This window comes from Aphelocoma coerulescens, chromosome 9, assembly GCF_041296385.1.
Source record: "Aphelocoma coerulescens isolate FSJ_1873_10779 chromosome 9, UR_Acoe_1.0, whole genome shotgun sequence".
In the NCBI taxonomy this organism is placed as follows: Eukaryota; Metazoa; Chordata; class Aves; order Passeriformes; family Corvidae; genus Aphelocoma; species Aphelocoma coerulescens.
The window spans coordinates 15,834,824-15,852,876 of NC_091023.1; the positions used below are offsets into that span (position 1 = coordinate 15,834,824).

Genomic DNA, 18,053 nt, shown 5'->3' on the forward strand with positions numbered 1-18,053 from the left:
GGTTGACCCTTCTGACAAGGCATGCTTTCTATTTGCCATGTCACTGCTGGACCTCTTCCCCAGATGCCTCACCACACCTGTCCCATCATGACACCATGGTTAGTTTCATACATTCTGAAATGACATTTCTTGTTGATATGATGTAGAGCTACCCTCTATCTACAGCACATAACTCCCTGCTTTTCCCACCATTATCTCTCTAGTACTATGAAACTCATTGTTTCCAGGAATTTGATTGTGTCTGACTTTTGTTTTCTATCTGGCCTCTGGTACAGAATGTCCTGTGAAAGAACAATACTAAAATAGAAAAATTGAAAACAAAGTAAATCCTGCCATACGGGTCAAATCTCTTGGCCTCCAAGGGTTGAGTTTTGTGCCATGGAATCTCTGTCAGGGCTTCCAGTATTGCTTTGGGAAACAACACATGAGCAGCCAAGTGCAGGACCACCTTTATTCCTCAGCAGTTCACTGCCTTGCATGGGCAAGCCCTGAGATCTGAGAGCTGCGGGTAATGACACACAAAGAACAGCTTTACACATGCCAAAACCACTTACTTACAGACGAGAAAGATTCCAGTGTTTCTGGGGCATTCTGAGGCACATTCTGGGCCCTGCAGTCATTGGTTGATTACTGATTCAGAAGAGAAGAAAAAACAAAGGTAACAGGTGAAAACTGAGAAGCTGGGGAGGAGACATGATTCCTTTCAGAGCCCTCACTAGAGGGAGGTTTGGAGGAGAAGTCAGGAGTTCAGCCAGCCTCACACAACTTCGGTGGGTTACATATAAGCACATTTTAGCTACAGCCAGATGAAATCCATCATCTGAAGAGCGGAATTAAACTACTCCCAAAACTGTAACCTCATTACAACCAGTGAGAAAATATGAATGTTTGAATGACTGCAAGAAAAGGGTTGATTATTAGCTTGGTTTATCTCCAGCTGATTAGGAATTCCAGGTCATGTCTGCTGACCAAACATAGATAGGTTTATGCTGTTTCTGTCCCCAGTATTTGAGAAGGGGTAATTAATACAGCCTATTTTAAAACATATTTTCAGAATATATTCCCTGTATGTGATCAGTATCAAATAAGTCCCATCAACCCCTCCAACTGATGCTGCCTCCATCAACCACAAATTTCAACACCAGAGGAAATCTGAGCTTTGCTCCTGGAAATGACCATTTCAATTCATTTGTGCAGGTAAAAGCTCTGGTTTTGGTGCTGTTCACTGCCCTGTGGTTTTTAGGCAATAGGAATCATTGAAGGAAGACTTCTCCAATAACCTTTTTGTAAAACTTTGTACTGAATGTCAGCCCTGCAGGAGTGAGCAGCAGGTGAAGGGTTAAGCTTTCCTTGTGCTGCTGCCCTCTCCAGCCCTGCAAGCTGTGATCTTTGGCTGCTTCAGCTGCTACCATGGTCAAACACAGTCTGCCCCTCACTGCAGACAGGGCTGGACACAATCCTGACTAATCCCAGGGAAGATCTGCAGAGGCCTTAGATCCTCCTGACATCTGGGCAAAGACATCTGGGCGCTGCCTGCAAAACAGTGCTTGGAGCTAAGGTTCAGCTGGGATGTTTCTCCTGGACGGATGGAGGAGTAAGTGGGAGAGAGAGAAGAAAAAGCAGCCTGCAGATAAACAACGAAGTCTTTTTAGGGTTTTTCTAGACAATGTAAACTTGAGCTAAACGCATGTGGTTCTACCAGTCTGCCCTTTTCCTGCAGAACCTTGGGGACTCCAAATGAAACAGCAAGTCATAGGGTTCAAAAGAAACAAGGTGTTGCACTTTCCTGTGAAGCACAGAGTAAATCTGCAAAACTCCTTCCTGCACAATGCTGCAAGTGCCAGAAGTTTAAAAAAACAAACAGGTGTATTTATGGAGGGAAAATCGAGTGAATAAAATTAAAAGTACTGGCACCGGCTCAAGATATATTCAGATGTGGATCAGGGCGGGCTGTAACACATTTTGGGGAAGGGTCACTGTGCTTGCATTATTTCCTGGCTCTACTACTGACTGCCACCAGAAATATGGGCTGGAGTACTCTTGTCTGGCCATTCCCATTTTCTGGTCCAGTTATGGAACTTGTGCCTTCTCTCTGAAACCAGAATAATGCAGCTGTGCCTGCTCTGCACACCTGCTGCTCTGTGCACCTGCCCATACTTACAATAACTTACAATCAGATGTTTACCCTTATACATGAGTTCAAGGATGAATTCAGGGGAGTCCGGGGGCCAGCTTTGGTGTGCACAAGGACAGGGAACCACATGTGAACCCGTGCTTCCCAAACACAGGCATTGCACAGTGAGACCTTCCCCAAGAAATGTCTGAGAGAAGAGGAAACCAGGCTGCTCACCTGCAAGTCCTGGCAAGTGTTAAGGCTTGTTTTTGCCAGAAAAGGAAACAGGTATCGTTTACTACCCACAGAGCTCAGATCTCTGCTGAGTACAGCGCTGAGGCTGCTCTCTGACTCACACTCCCCCCAAGGGAGTGACATGACCAAGGTGTTAAGCTTTTGGCCCAGTGCAGCCAGGGCTGTGGCACACGAGGGCAATCTCTTTGAGCAATTAGAGGAGTTTCTCTAACTGTAGACAAAACCAGCTCAGTTTGATTTCAGGGACTGTCTATGCACACGCCTCTTCTCACTTGGTCATGCTATTGTAAAGGAGAAAAAATTCAACTTGCATGTTTACTTAAGAGCAGGCCAATCACTAAGGACTGTCACTACGGGAGTACCTTTAGCTAGAGAATACAGAGGAGATTGCAACATCGTGGATAAACCCAGGTCTTTCAGCTGAGATTAATGATCTGAAGAAATGGTATTTCCCAAAAGTAAGGTAACTAGGTGAAAAAAAAAAAAACCAAAAAAAAAAACAAAAAACAAAAAAAAACAAACAAACAAACAAAAAAAAAAAAACAAAAACAAAAAAAAAACCAAAACAAAAAAAAACCAAACTAGGTGAAAATAGAGTGAAAACTCTTCGGGACTTCCAATGAAAAAAAATCCAAAATAACCTCAGGCAGAGGAGGAAAGACAGGGATTATGGAGTAAAAAGAGGTTTTATTTTGCCCATTGAAGCAGTGCAGAAAATCGTCCAATAAAAGAAATAAGGTATTTTATGTCTCAAAGAAAGGAAGGAAGTGCAGAAGAGGAGACAAGGTGCTCTTAGGGATACTGTAAAATCCTCTGCAAATTCCAGAGCACTGAGAACATCGACGAGTGATGAAGGGGAAAAGTGGAGTTTCAGTGTTTATCTTGCTATGTAAATTCCTTGTGATGATTCCACAGAAATAGTTTCTGGGTTTTGAAATCTTTCATGAAACATGAGTAAAAAGTATCAACCTCAGATTGTCTCTAGAAAGCAAAATACAAATTGGGTGTTCATGAGGCTGGCACTGTGCATGAGGGGACTGTGTAAGCTCTGTGTACAGATAGTCAGGGATGTTCAGTGGTCAAAGAGACACTGGCAACTTGTGTTGCAGCCTATGAGGACTATGGGAGGTCCGAGAGCACATGGATGTGTGTCCTTATTGCCTTTCATCAGCTTTGTTTGACCCAAAGCCACTCTGTCACCCAGTAGCACTGCCCAGTGCAGCACCATCAGGGACAGAGGAGCAGTGGGATGGCTGTACAGCCCCTCAGGAGCACAGCGTCCATCTCCAGGCAGATGCAGGCTGTAATCCCACAGTAACCCTCACAGAATATTGCTGTCTCCAGTCTAAGTTCCGCGGCCCCCTGGAAGGGGAAGATGCTGAGCACACATGCTGTCCTACTGTATGAGCAAGCAGTCAGACTCACACTACAGACAGATTTGGCACAAACTGTCTCAAAAGTGCCACCAGGATAAATTCTAAGATAAATCCTAAGTCAGATTTTCCGAAGGACAGAGTGGTCATGAATTTCAGTCCATCCAAGAGCTAGCAGCATGGTCAGGGTGCTACAACACGCATCACATGCTGGTGGCTGCATTTCCCCAGGACCACTCTTGATGTCCCTCCCAGTACAAGTACAATCGGATCATTGGCACCCTGGACTCCTCCCTGTGCTTTCCTAGAAAGTTCAGCATGAAGCCCAAGTCCTTCCCATACAGAATGGCTCTGTTCCCCCATGTCCTGGCTGCTCAGAGCCTGTAGACAAAGGATCTAAACCTGCTAAAAGTGTCTTGATAGCTTTTAACCCTATCCAGATCTGACCTTGCCCTGCAGGAGTCAGTGAGGAGCTGCCCAATCTGTCGGAGTGGGGGCTGGCAGGAGGGTCAGGAAAGGGGTGAGTCAGCTCAGTGCTCTGAAGCACTGGAAACACTGCACATTCCTTGGCAGATGGACACTCTTGGACTGAAATGATTATGCAGATGTCAACGATCAAATCCAGACACTCCTAACTCCGCTCTCCTCAGGTTCACATGAGTTTCTGCCCTGCCTTTTTACCAGTCAAGGGATTGTTCCTCACAGGAACTAGCTCCAACAGCCAGCACCATGCTGGTTTCCCTGCTCCATGTATCAGAGTTCTTCATGAATACGCAGATAAATGCATCTACTTTGTTATCTCTGCATTGCCAAAGAAAACTTTACTGCTTTCTTCTTCTTCACTCCCAGAAGTATAAAACTGTGGTCCATGGAGACACAGGAAAACTGAAAATTCTTCAGATGCCGAGTCACAGCTCCCTATTCCTTCGAAAGTGAAAAAAACATGACTGTAAAAGTTTGCTACCAGGCAACTGGGGTGGATTTCATCACACCAGCACTGCTGCCTGGACACTGGGGACCTGCAGCCGCAAGTGTTTCCAGAGCAAAACAGCCTTGCTTTGTATCTGTCCGGTGGGACAAGATTGCAGTGGCTTTTCTCCCCTTTGACCCCCCAGTATTGCACAGGACAGGTCAGGTAATCATGAGCCTGTTTGTCCGTTTGCAAATCTCAGGAAGCAGCTCCAGCAAAATCTCCTAAGTCATCAGAATGCAGCAAAACACGGTGTCAAAACAATGCAACCCCATCCGTACCTCCAGTAGGACCTTTATCAGGAATTACCACCTGTTTATCTCAGAGTCTGGGATTACAGCAGGTCCAGGCTGAAGGACCCCTCCATCCAGCCTGTGGTGAGAGCAGGCAGCACCACCCAGCTCATGCCGTGCCCTCTGAAGGAGACAGCATTTCTTCACTTTGCCTGTTCTGAGTCCGGATGTGTCAATATTCAAATATTCACGCAGGAGAAAGGGAAACTATAGTAACTGGACAAACACACACCCAAGAGAGAGGATACTCGTTCCTGGTCTGTAATCCCCTGGTTCAATAAAATTTAGCAAGTCACTGAAGTGAAATTTTTCCCACTAACGCAGAGGTGTACGGAACACTGTCCTTATTAAAATGGTAGGTTCAGAAGTTTGGATTTGTATGTGGATGATGAGTGTTTGCACAGCTGCCTCTCTGAAAGCCCTTCAAAATCATAGTACTCATAATTCCCATGACTGCTCTACTGCCTCCGCTGTAGCTCGTTGTCCCACGTGTGCTGCATGTCCAGGAGCCAGGCAGCGAATCTGCCAGGAGGGGAATGCCCCCCTGCCTTGCCTGGCGGCACTGAGGTGGGCTGGGGAAGGTGGTCACACATTCAGCAACTGGGCAGGTGGAACTGGCACAGCCCCATCCCCACTTCCCTGCCCACTGTGCAGGCTCCTGGAGGGAGGGACAGCCGGAGAGCCAAATTTACAGCTCCAGCAGGTGAAGAACAGCAGCGGGCTGCCAGTCCCAAGGAAAGCGAGCGGGGGTTCTCGCTCTCAGGACCCCCAGCTCTAGGAGGGGGCAGACCCACGAGCACAACCAGGGCACCCTTCGGAGGTGCCAAAGCATCCAGAGGTGCCACCTCATCCCGCCGTGGGGGACAGAAGGGACCGTTCCACGAGGCCTTTCTCCACAGGGCGGGGCGGGGGTCACCTGGGACAGCGCGTCAGGCCGAAACCCCGAGGGAGGGGTCGCTGCGGTGCGTGCGGGGCCGCGCGGGTCGCGGGAGCCCCGCGGGGCGGGGCCGGGGCGCGGCCGGCAGGGGGCGCGCTGCGCGCGGGTTTAAGAGGCGCGCGGGGCGGCGCGCGGGCGGCAGAGCGGCGCGCGGGGCAGTGCGGCGCGCGCTCTCCGTCCCCTCGCTGCCACCGTCCCCCGGGCCCGCAGACATGGCCAGCGGAGGGCTGCAGCTCCTGGGCTTCGTCATGGCCTTCCTCGGCTGGATCGGCATCATCATCAGCACCGCCATGCCCCAGTGGAAGATGGCATCCTACGCGGGGGACAACATTGTCACGGCCCAGGCGCTCTACGAGGGGCTGTGGATGTCGTGCGCCATGCAGAGCACGGGGCAGATCCAGTGCAAGGTGTACGACTCGCTGCTCAAGCTGGAGAGTAAGTTGGGGCTGGGAAGTGGTGAGGATGTTGGAGTGTCCGTCCCGTCGGGGCTGTCCCCTCCACCCCAGCGCCTCTCGCTCCTGTCGGGGCGGAGGGTTCCAGTCCCGTAGGGCCATTACCCCGTGTCGGTCGTGTGGAAGTTCAGGCTGAAGTACTTAGACTGGGTTTGCCAGTCCTGTTGCACGTCCAGTGTCCTGTCTCCGTCGTCGTTATCCGTGTCGTCCCCTCGCCCCTCCGAGTGCATGTCGCGATGGGGGTGCCACTCCTTTCGGGTGTCACGGTCTCTGTCCCGTTGGATTTACTTCAGCCTGTCCCTTCGGGGTTGAAGGTGCAGGGCTTGGGGTCCCCCATCTCTTTCATGGTTCCTAATTCTGTCGGGGGTCGGATGCGTGTCTCTTGGGGTTCCCCGCTGGCTCTCCCCGCCGGAGCTGGGGGTCACTCCCCGGTGACGGGTCTTTTGGGGCACCCTCGCCAGTGCCTCCTCCCCGGGCGGGGAGCGGGGGCGCCCGGGGGGCAGTGCCCGGGCAGGAGCTGCCCCGCATCCCCCTGCCCGTCCCCCTCCAGAAAACCTCCCGGGGGGAGGAAAGGTTAGATTCTCTACGTGTGTTCCGGAAAGCGCCGTGTATGCGAACAAGAGCTTTTGGCTGTGGAGGTCCCGCGAAGGACTGGGCTGCCCTGGCTGGGCACGGCTGAGCAGGAGCAGAGCTCAGCAGCGTGGCCGGAGTGGGCTTTTGGAGCACGGGTCCTGTTTGCCTTTGACTGTTTTGGTCTTTTGTTTTCTGGGAAAGTCGCTGCTGCTCCCGTGGGGCTTTTAAGCAGAGGGCTGGCAGGTGAGCTGGCTTCCTGCCCAGGTAGCACTGCCTGTAGTTTTTAGGCAGGCCGGTGTGCCGAGATAACGTTTGGGTCTCTTATCTTTTCCTGGGACGGCAAAGCCATCTCATGCAGGCAGGAGCTGCAGCCCGGCTGGCTGGGGTATCAGCCTGGCTGGCTGGGGTGTCATTCGGGTGCTCAAGCCGGGCTGGAGCCACACAGAGGCCTTTTCTAGAGCGCTGGGGCAGATAACTTATGCTGACACCCAAAGGGGTTAAAAAAAATTTACTCTTTTCTCAATACCCCTCGTCTCATCCCGAGTCCTGGAACACCCTCATCCTTCCCTAATTAATAAAATAGTAATTGCCACCTTGGTCACCTTCTCCTTCCCAAAGGAACGAGCAGGCAGTTTCACGTAAACCGAGGTCCGCGGAGAGTGTCCCCGAGTCCGATTGCTTCGGCCCTTCCTGTATGTCCCGCGGTGAAGCCGGACCCACCTTCGGGGCCAGCTCACATCAGTCTCTCCTGCTCCCTTGCCCCAAGCCCCCGTGGGCCCTGCAGCTGGCGGAGGTGCGGATTGATCCCATCGGGAGTGCTGCGCACCCACTTGGCACTCGCAGGGTCCGGGGCTGTGCTAATCGGGGCAGGGCTGAGCGCACAGTCCGGAGTAGTAATTAATGTGTAAGCTCATCTTCAAGCCTCTTATCTCGCACTGGAGGTGGGGGGCGAAGATGCCAGCAGCGGCTGAGGAATCTCCATCCACCCCCTGGATAGCTTGCGAAAGGTAACCTTGCCTCGGGGGCTGTGTACAGCCCTTTGTGCTGTAAATGAGACCCGCCTGCGGAGCCCGCCTTGAACAGACTCCCCAAAACCTGCCCCAGGCCCTCCGGACCTGGCCCATTCAGGGCTGAGCGCCGAAACCAGCTGCTCGCCTCACCTTTGTCCAGCGAACAATACGGGCTCTTCTCTTCCAGGGCTGCGAGGGAGGGAGGTGACCGAGGCTGAGCTGGTAGCGGCCTTTTCTGTTCTCGCCGAGCTCTGCAGGACAGAACGCCTGAGAGTTCTCAAATATCACAGGGGATGTTATCCTCACAGGGAAAATCAGTGAGGGCTGGCAAAGACTCCTCGTTCTTGCGGTCCCTCAGCTTGCTTAGGCTGTGCCTTTCCCGCTTGAAAGCAGATCATGCCTGGGGACATACACCTTATCTGTCGTTTTCCCTCCTCGTATCCCTTCAAGGTCTTACAGCCACATGGGCTTGGGCAGGGACCTGCAGTGCTGGTTTGGATGGAGGTGCGAAAAAAAAGACCAAACAAACCAAAACCCCCGAACCGTTTATAGCCAATTCAACAGCCACACGCCGGGGCAGGTGCAGTGGAGAGTTCCCTTACTGCATTCATCTGAGTCCTGGTGAAGGTGGCACAGCTGTGTGGGCAGAACTTCTGGCTGGCCACGCTTTCCTGCCAGAGCTTCACATGCCCCGGGTGCTCTGAGCCACATGTCAGAGCATCATGTGCTGATGGGAGAGGCTCAGATCTGTAATTACATTGTCCCTGTGGAAAGGACTGAACCTTCTTGCACCTGCAGTAACTCGTGTTTGTGGGAATGCTGGAAGGCTTTGCCAGCAAGCTTTGGAGTATCTGGTAGCTGTTGCCATTGCTCTGGATGTGTCAGTGTTTGGCTGCAAGGCAAGAGATGGGGTTGGCACAAGCTGATGAGCACCATTAGCCAACCAAGGGGCCTCCAGCTGCCCGTGTGGGCACACTGCTGGAGTGCACCCATGCTGGCACTTCTCCCGCAGCTGTGTTCAGCTGAGGGCTTATGTCACTGCTCCTATTCAGGCAACAGAAAGGCTGCGTTTTGCTGGCTTACGTGAAAAGCAGTGTGTGGCCACACGCAGACATAGAGGCAACAAATGCCACCCTTGCAACAAGGCTTTATTGCACAGCCTCAGCATTGTTCTTGTGGCCCTCCAGCATGGTCCATGGAGCTTAGCTCAGCTTTGTGCTCCTCGGGGTCTCAGGGGGATGGTCTCAGACAGGAGGGAGTAGGGCTCCTGGTACCTTTCTCTGAAAGTTTTCAGCCCCACCTAATCGCATTCTCCTGTTCAGAGCAGATATTCTGGATCCTGTCTAGGCTGTTATAGCTGAAGATACTCATCGACCTGTTTGGTTTTGCTGGGAGAGGTTCTGTGCTTGAGACAAGCTGAGACTCACCTATCAATTCATCACCAAACCTAGTACATCCACAATGAGCCTTTGTGCCCTAGCCCAGAAAATAAACAAGGTTTTGAATGCCCTCTGGGTCAAGCAACATCGCTGAAATGTGAAATCTTCCCTCCTACACCTTTACCACCCTGGCTGAGCCTGTTCCAGGAGGTGGGGAAGAGAATGGGTGGGGGAAGGAACGGTTCATGCTCAGGTTACTGCTGCTCAGTTCTGGTGGTAGGGGAGTTGGGAGGGGTGGCCCAGGGAGGGACAAAGCATGAGGGACATGTGTCCAATTCTCCCATCTTTAGATCTTGATTAAGCAGGTAGAACCTGCTGGTGGTATCTGTGCTTTCATGTGGGTTAAGGGTTAATTTGCTACCGTGTTTCTCAATCCCTGTTCCTTCCTGATGAAAAATCATGATTGAGCGATAAGTCTCACTTGTGCTGGCTTTGAGAAGGTAGAGGGTTACTTGGAATGCCACCGAGGCTGTTCCTGTGCAGTGCCCTGGTGTGTCTGCAAGAGGGGATGGGAGTCTGTTGCAACACACTGGCTTTATTGCTCTACAAGCAGCTTCTAAGCAGCTTCTAAGCAGCTTTAGCTGTTACTATGTGTTACTAAATCTCTTGGTAAGGAAATTTCCAGGCTTTGTGGGAAAACAGGCTGCCCAGGTCTCCTCTGACCAGGAACCTGGAAATGGTGGTACCATGCTTGTCTTGCCACCAATCTTTGTCAGTGAGTGTAGGAGGGCACTGAACCTTACTTGCTTTCAGATACGCAGAGTACAAGGCCACTGTTACCTACTGAACTTGCCTCTTTGCACTGGGCATGCAGTGGGGAGTTCCCATTTTGTTAAGAAACAGGACCCAGAGTCCCTGTCCTGCCTCGATACCTCTGTACAGTCTTCTAGACTTGTAGGGAGGCACTTTAAAAGTGTCCAGACTGGAATCTGATGCTGATGGGTGTGCAGGGTGGGCCTTTGCAGGGTCTGGTAAGGGGGTTGAAAGCCTCCAAGCCATTAGCAGCTTTTGGGTGCAGTGAGAACGACTGCGAAGTGTGAGAGATGTTTGCTGGCCACCTCTGAAGCTGTTAACTGCTTGCTCAGATCATCATTCCCCTGTCTACTGCACAAAGGTAACTTTTTCTTTCGCATGCAGGCGGGGCAGACCAGCAGGATCTCAGATCCCTCTCCTTCCAGGGATCCAGCTTCCCTGAAACCCCTGTGGGAAGGCTTTGAAGGCTGCTGACTTCTCTTGGAGGTGGACAGTGGAACATGCTTCCTATACTGCAGGGGTGCTTGTAGCTCCTGGGGAACTTCCCTCCTAAGGATTAGAGGGAGCTGCACAGCATCTGTCTCACCTGTATTCTGTCATCAGTTAGCTGGATGGAGGCCCATGGGAAGGGAAGGAAAAGTCCTTATTTTAAATTAAGGCAGTTGATGAGCATCCCTATCAGAGAATAATCTTCACACAGAGCCATTACAGCAATTTTGCCTTACAAACAGACATTACAAAAATCCCATGGCACTTTCCCAACAGCTTTTCTGCAATATAAATGACATAAACACATTGAATAAGGAAATGGGATGATAGAAAAAAACCCCTCAAACATCTGCAGGTGAAATACTGAAGTACTTTTTTATATAACTAAGCAGTTACCAGCAATTACTTCTGTCTCAGCTGATAGTTATGGGAAGGAAAAAGTATTACTTAAGCTTCAGAAACCACTAACAAGAATTCTGAATGGTTTGTTAGTATGTTTTTAAAACAAGTGGGGCTTATTCTGTGAAACAGGTGTTATCTGCAGCAGCATGTTTGTTATTTTAGGCCTTGCAGAATGCAAATATGTTACTAACTGTCATCAGTAGTTTTACGCCTCTGTTCTTCAGTTCTTGCTGCTTTCTTGCTGTGGGCTTTTCAGGCTGTGTCTCTCATTGCTAACCAGCAATCAAAAGGTTTGGCTTCAGAGTCAATACTGGTTTATTTTGACAAAATACTGTTGCTGTCTGACAGCTGTTGTTTGGGGCCAGACCAGTTTGTCTCACCTTGTGTAGGACTGTTTTTTCCCCAAGGGCTCCCAAGACTGCCTGGGCTTTCCTGTTCCTGTTGGTGAGACAGTTGCAGCAGCAAGGAGTGTTGGGGAAATCCTGTTTCCCCTCTAATATGGTAGAAGTTGTAAAATTAAATTGCTGTGGATTACTTCTACTTGCTGTCGGTAGCCTGTCCTGTTTAGCAGGTTGAGACAATATTGTAGTTGTATAATTTTGGATTTTTAAAGCATCTGGAAAGGCCCGTGTGAACAACAGAACTATTATTAAAGTAGCTTTCCCAGCCCGTGGATGTGAAGCTTCCACTGACAGCGCATCTGTTAATGTGTAGTTAATAACTGGGACCTTGTATGATGATTAACTGTGGCAGTGCACTGCACACATTGCAAAAGTGGTAGGAGGACAAAAGCGCTGCCTCCCAGGCTGTGCTGGGAGCGCGGGGCGGGTGGAGGATGGCTGGCTAACACAGTCATGGCACATTACAGCTTCTTGGGACAAAGGAACAGAATGTTCTGCAAAGGCCCCAACCTGTTTTTCTGTCCCACTTCAAGTTTCCTACATATTTCTGTCCCTTTATGCCATGGAGCCATGCATGAGGAGGGGGCGAGGGCACCAGGAGTTGTCCCACCAGCGTCTGCTGAGAGTGGGCAGCCCTGGGGAATGCTCACAATGCTGTATTTTGTTCAGCTGCTCCTGCAAAGCTGTCGTGGCATGCATCCAGTTAATACTTATACATTTTGAGATTTTAGTGGGTTTCATAGTTGGGTTTTTAGAGGTCATATAAACTTTTTCCAGCATTTCCCTGTGTTTGTCCCTTGGCACTGTGTGTGAAGGTGAAATGTTTCTTCCCACCCTTATAATTGGTTTTCTAGTTTTTAGAAGATAGCATTGCCTGTTTTGAGCTTCATGAAAGATCTCTTTCAAAAGCCTCTCCTATAAAGTCGTTTCTTCTGCAGCAAGACTGAACCCAACTTACTGTAGTCTTGATAAAACCGGTTTGGTACCTCTGCCGAAAATACAGTTTCCCATGCCTAGTACAAACTGGTATTCAGCCATGGACCTCTCCAGAGCTGCTGCTGTAGGGCACAATTTGGCCTTTAATGTATGGTGGCAGTGTTGGGTTTCCTGGGTGGCAACCTGTCAGTTGAAGTCTTTCTGAACATTGGCATTACTTTTGTAAGGTAGAAATTACATTTGGAGTGTAATCTTTGACACTGGAGATAAATCAATTAAAAACGAGTTTGGATACTGCAGTGGTGATTTATGCTAAAGTGACAAATGGCTTTGTTAATGGGTTTCTGTACTCGGTGCAGCAGATGGGTTTTGATTAACACATGGGTGGTGCAGAGGTGTGTCACCTTCCCCTTTGAAGAAAGGGAGAGATACTAGCCAAGGTGATGGAGGATTTTTTCCCAAGAAAGCAAACCTCATCTTATAAACGTGTGTTCCTTCCTGTTGCTCTGATTATTGTCTTTTTGTGTTGTGTGTAAGTGGTTTTGTTATCTATTTACAGAACAATAAGGTTGTGTGTGAAGGGGCAGATCCAGATCTGTTTTAATGCAGAATTAGAGCCTGGTGTTGGTGCGGGTCACAGGGGTTTTCCTGCACAAGCTGTTCTGTGAGACAAAGGTGTAGTAAAGGAGCTGCAGGGGCTGGCTGTGTGGCTTTGCTCTCCTTCTAGCTGGTGTCAGGTCTGAGCTCTGAGTTTCAGGCTGAGCCACAGAGCCCATTGTTGTGGCAGGGACTCGGGTGGGTTCACCATGCCAGCCCTGACTGAGTGTGCAGGTGCTCTGTTGAAGGCTTAAATCTTGCAGTTGTTCAAGCCTGAAATGCTTTGCAGAGTTCTGTCAGGATGTTTTGAGGGGTGAGCTCCAGACCTGAGATTCTGTGTCAGGGGACACTTGTGCTTTGGTTATAGCATGCTCCTTGGAGTTTATTCCTTTTATTAACCAGCCCTGTTTGTTCTCAGGGTTTTACAGGGCCGTATATTAAAATCCATGCTATTCAAACAAACTTGATTTGCCAGACAATAAAGCTCAGGCTCTTATTGCACTGCTAGTCAGGTGTTTTGTCACCTGAGGGTTTTTTTAGTAATGACTTTGTTTATATCACTACTTTTCTGTCTTTGGTATCAAGAAAATCTGAGTTCAGTAGCTCACATTCATAGAGTTAGTGTGTCAATGCCTTCAGATGAGTCCATATAAAACCCAAATCCTGGGTAAAGTACATCAAGTCCGTCTGCTGAGAAATCAGGCAAATTCCATGCTTGCCTACGGGAGGCATCACCCCATGCTCCAACTCTTCAAAGCACAAGAGGCTCTTTAAGCATTTGAGTGTCTTTTGAGTCAGTGAAGTTAAATATTTTAAGTAGAAAAGAAAACAAGGTGTTTTTGAATTGGCTGGGAAAATCCTATTTCTTTTGCAATTGTATTTTTGTACCCTCTGTGACTCAAACTGAGAATTTAGCACCAAGAAAAAAATCTAAATCAGCACTGAGTTATTTGTATAAAAGACAGGTTTTGGAAGTGTTGAGCAGTTAAGGGGCCTTGCTGTCTGCTGTGGGACTATTCATATGTATGCCACCATTCATATTAAAACGTGTGCTTAAGTACTTTGTCAAGGTAGAGCCTAAATCTGAATACTTCTTTTGATAAACAGATATGTCCTTCCAATTGGGATTCAAATGATCAAGGAACAAAAGATGTCTGAGGGCAATTCCCAGGTCATTTCCTGCAAAAACCGCTGCCTGCCCTTGTTTGCCATGCATTTTAGAAGAGGCTGAGTCCTCTGATCCTGATGCATGACAGTCTTGAGACTAAAGCTGAAAAGGAATGTCTTGCTTGGATGTATCCTGTGTACCAGGGAGTGGGAATATTTAGATACATGATTGCTGAGCCCAGTAGTTTGAATTTCGATTTGTATCCAGTTTTCTTCGAGGGTAACTCAAATCCTAATGTCTTCCAGGCAGCCTGCAGGCCACAAGGGCTTTGATGGTGGCTTCAATACTCCTGGGGCTTGTCGGAGTGTTTGTTGCTGTGACAGGCATGAAATGCATGAAGTGCATGGAAGATGATCAGGTGAAGAAGATGAGGATGGCTGTCTTCGGTGGGGTGATCTTCATCATTTCAGGTTGGTAACCTACAGATGTGCTGAGTGTTCAGTGTGCTGTTTCCTAGGTGGCATATATCTTGTGATGGATGTGCAAGGGCTTGATGTGTTGCTCCAAAAGCATTTTGGTCTGGGAACTCCTTAAAGGACTTTGACACAGTAGTTCAGGCTACCTGAGGCATCTTGGCACTGGCATTGCACTCTCTGTATGGACTCCATGCTTTCTGTACCTGTTGGCAGAGCTGAGTTTGACCTTGCTTCAGTGAAAAAAGTCTGTCAGCAGAGCAGTCCTGCCTTTGCTGCAGTGTAACTGGGGGAAACCTCAAATCTGTTCTTACCTTCTCTCCCAGCCAGCACTAACTGAAACAGCTCAGAACCTCCAGGGTAGCAGCAGCTCAGCTTTACTCCAGATGCTGATTCTGCTGCAGTGATTTTGCTGATTGTTTTTTCTTAAGCCATGACATTGTGCTCTCTTTACATGCAGGTCTGGCAGCACTGGTGGCCACGTCGTGGTATGGCAACAGAGTGGCTCGGGCCTTTTATGACCCTTTCACCCCTGTCAACACCAGGTACTGACCCTTTTGGTGTAACACACTATAGTTTAGCATGACAAATACTCACAGAGCTTAGTTTTCAGTAGCAGTAGCTCAAAACAAAGAAGGGAATTTTCTGAACTAGCTGGGTTGTATCCAAACTGTGCAGAAAGAGCTGGGACCAGATCTCATTATCCATGTGCCTCTTAGGTCTTGGCTTTAAGGCAGCATCCCTGCCAGAGACCTCACTGGTGGGACTTATGTGATTTTTACCCCACTACATGCTAAAGGCCTGGTTTGCACTGAGCTTGGCCTGCAGCTCCGTGGGTTGACCCAAAATACTGGACAAAGCCGGCTCTGAGCTTTGAGGGTCAACAAAGCCTGACTGCTCCAAGCTGCTGCCTTGCAGGAAGCCACATCCATCCCAGTTTTGGCTTCCTTCTGCTTTGTGTGAATGTATTACTCCAAGTAATACCCCTGGATTACCGTGATTTTCACTTTCTCCCTTCTTTCTTTAGATTTGAATTTGGGTCAGCTCTCTTCATTGGCTGGGCAGCTGCATCTCTGGCCATACTGGGGGGATCCTTCCTCTGCTGCTCCTGTCCACGGAGAGAAACTTCATATCCACCCACCCGAGGCTACCCAAAAAATGCCTCCTCCACAGGGAAGGATTATGTATAATGAAACAAAGAAGAGGAACCACCAGCACTGGTAGTGAAAGCATTTTGGAGAGGACACTACAATGCCACTGTCCTGAGCAGAGTCCAGGCTCTAGGTTCTGCCTTCCTCTTCTCCCAAAAATGTGTATATTTTTGTAATCCTCTTTGCTACTGGACATAACTTCTCCTTTCTCTCCCAGCCCGTGGAAGAAGGCTAGCCTAGATTCATAGGTATTGCCACTGGAAAGATGAAACCTCCAAGCTTGGGTTAAGTTTAGTTTTTGGGAGTAAAAGGGATAATGATACTGTTTTTATAGACGGATGTTGGTGCTTTTTTTAGTTGTTTGTTTTGGTTTTTTTTTTTTTAAATAGATGGTAACAATTCAGTCCCATATCCCATTAAGTTAGAGCCCAGTGTGGTGTGTGTAGAAATTAAAGGAACATATATTATATACAAAATGATGAAACCAATAGCTTAAGGGGAAACATAATTTTGGGGAAAAGACTTTACATGTAGGAATGTTTGAAGAGATATAAAATTCTCTTGTACTGTCTTATTGGCATCATCTTCAGCACCCTCCTTGCCATGCAGACAAAGAGTCAGAAACAAATTGCTGTGACTTAAGTGGAAATCCACGCTGTCTGTACACATGCTGTTGGCCAATGGAAGATGCAGTGTGAGGTAGAGACCACAGAAGTTAGCAGAGTCCCAAAGCATCTGCAGGTTTCCCTGGTGCCAGGGAAGAGCTCAAGGAAAAGGATTGCCTTCTGTTTTCACTGTGTTTCTCTGAGGCTGTAGCTGTTCCTTAGACACTAAGAGCTGCCAGTGATTGTTTCTCCCTGTTCCCACCCTGGCAGCTGAGCTTGAAGCTTTATCCCCTCGTGTGTGTTACAGGTTACCTTTTAACACTCTCCTCTTTCCTCGAGTCTTTCTTGTTTGGGCTTAGTTTGGCAGCAGATTAACAAATCTCCGTTTGCCTGATGCAGCTAGCTGTGTTAAAGCAAACTGAATGCACTGCCACTCCCTGATGTTTCCCCAAGGATACCTCACACGCTGCCATTCCATCCTGTCTGTTTCTTGTAAACACTTTCAGTGATGATAGGAAGGCAAATTCCAAGAAAACTGACCCAAAGGTTATGGCATTTGCTTGTAATCCAAGCTCACCAAAGAGGAAGAAACAAACATTTTAAAGATGTAGCCATCCTTGCATATTGAGTCATATCCAAAAACAAAATAATAATGCTGTTCATCAAAGGTTCCCACCCCTTTCCCTGAAACACCCAGTCAGTCACTTGGTGTTGGCTGACACTGGGAGTTAAGTCTTGTAATTCCTAAAGGGATGGTGCCACTTCTCCAAAGCTCAACCTTTTTGTATAGAAGGAAACTGGTGCTTCTGACCAGGCTTTATAATTGTGTATATGTTCAGAGGCATCAGATCTCTTGATTTCCTTCTGTAGACAGGGGAGAGCCTCTGGCTGAGCTATGTACCATGTTGGTGGTCTGTACAAGCCTTGTACCTCTGTTTTACCTGACTCCTGCAGCATAAAGTTACTAAAAGAAACCAACCGGAGCATTTGCTTCAGGCTTGAGTTGATGTTGGCCTGTACTTGGAGCTGGGCCATGTGGCTTCCCCTTCTCCATGGGGAATTGCCTGTGCACAGCAGCTGCCTCAAGAGACCTCTTGTCTTGGGAGATGGCAGCTCAGGTCACATTAAAGAGCTGCTGAAGTCTGTGCTTTTGTATTTGCATTAACCCTGAGCCAGGGAGCAGATGCTTGTATTAGGAACTTGTACAAAGTGTTTAAAAAAATTTCAATAAATGGACTTTTTTAAGGAAAATCAGACTATTACTTCATTTCTTGTTTTTGAGCAGAACTTGGAACGGTGCACATGGAAGTAAAGAGTGGGACTTGGGCTTTTGGGAGCCTGCCTGCCAGGATGGAGTTTGTTTAGCTGTGTGTATCTACAGCAGACATAGGTGGGGACTGATCTTCTGCAGTGAGTCAGGCAGTTGTGGCCTCTGGCAGAAGCTCACCCAGTAATCTGCTCCGATTGCAGCCCAGGAACCAGAAGGTCTGCTCTGCTCCTCGGCAAGGCAGGCTGCACCCTGGGTGGAGCAGGAAGGGGCAGGGGGAAGGCAGATGGCTCCCTTGCAGGGGAGTGGGAGCTGCAGGAATGGGGGAGGGATGGGGTGTGGAGCCAAGGTGTTCCCAGGGGAGCCGCTGTGCCCTCAGAGCAGTGAGAGTCCTGCTGCTCAGTGTGTGACTCCTTCCATCTCACTCTAAAGCTCTTTAGGGAGTGTACTGTGCTT

The 18,053-nt window shown here is 48.8% G+C and overlaps 1 protein-coding gene across 1 annotated transcript; it reads left to right on the forward strand.

Moving 5' to 3' along the window:
* The first annotated feature begins 6,067 nt into the window (after positions 1-6,067).
* CLDN1 (claudin 1) lies at positions 6,068-17,581 on the forward strand. The gene is made up of 4 exons (XM_069023969.1): positions 6,068-6,376; positions 14,407-14,571; positions 15,035-15,119; positions 15,602-17,581. Exons 1-4 carry the CDS (start codon positions 6,154-6,156, stop codon positions 15,762-15,764), a joined length of 636 nt encoding a protein of 211 aa, XP_068880070.1. The 5' UTR covers positions 6,068-6,153; the 3' UTR covers positions 15,765-17,581.
* Positions 17,582-18,053: the final 472 nt, after the last annotated feature.

Coding starts and splice junctions, on each gene's coding strand:
- CLDN1 (XM_069023969.1), top strand. CDS start 6,154: ATGGCCAGCGGAGGGCTGCAGCTCCTGGGCTTCGTCATGGCCTTCCTC. Junction 14,572..15,034: donor GGTGATCTTCATCATTTCAG/GTTGGTAACCTA, acceptor CTTTACATGCAG/GTCTGGCAGCACTGGTGGCC. Junction 15,120..15,601: donor TTCACCCCTGTCAACACCAG/GTACTGACCCTT, acceptor TTCTTTCTTTAG/ATTTGAATTTGGGTCAGCTC.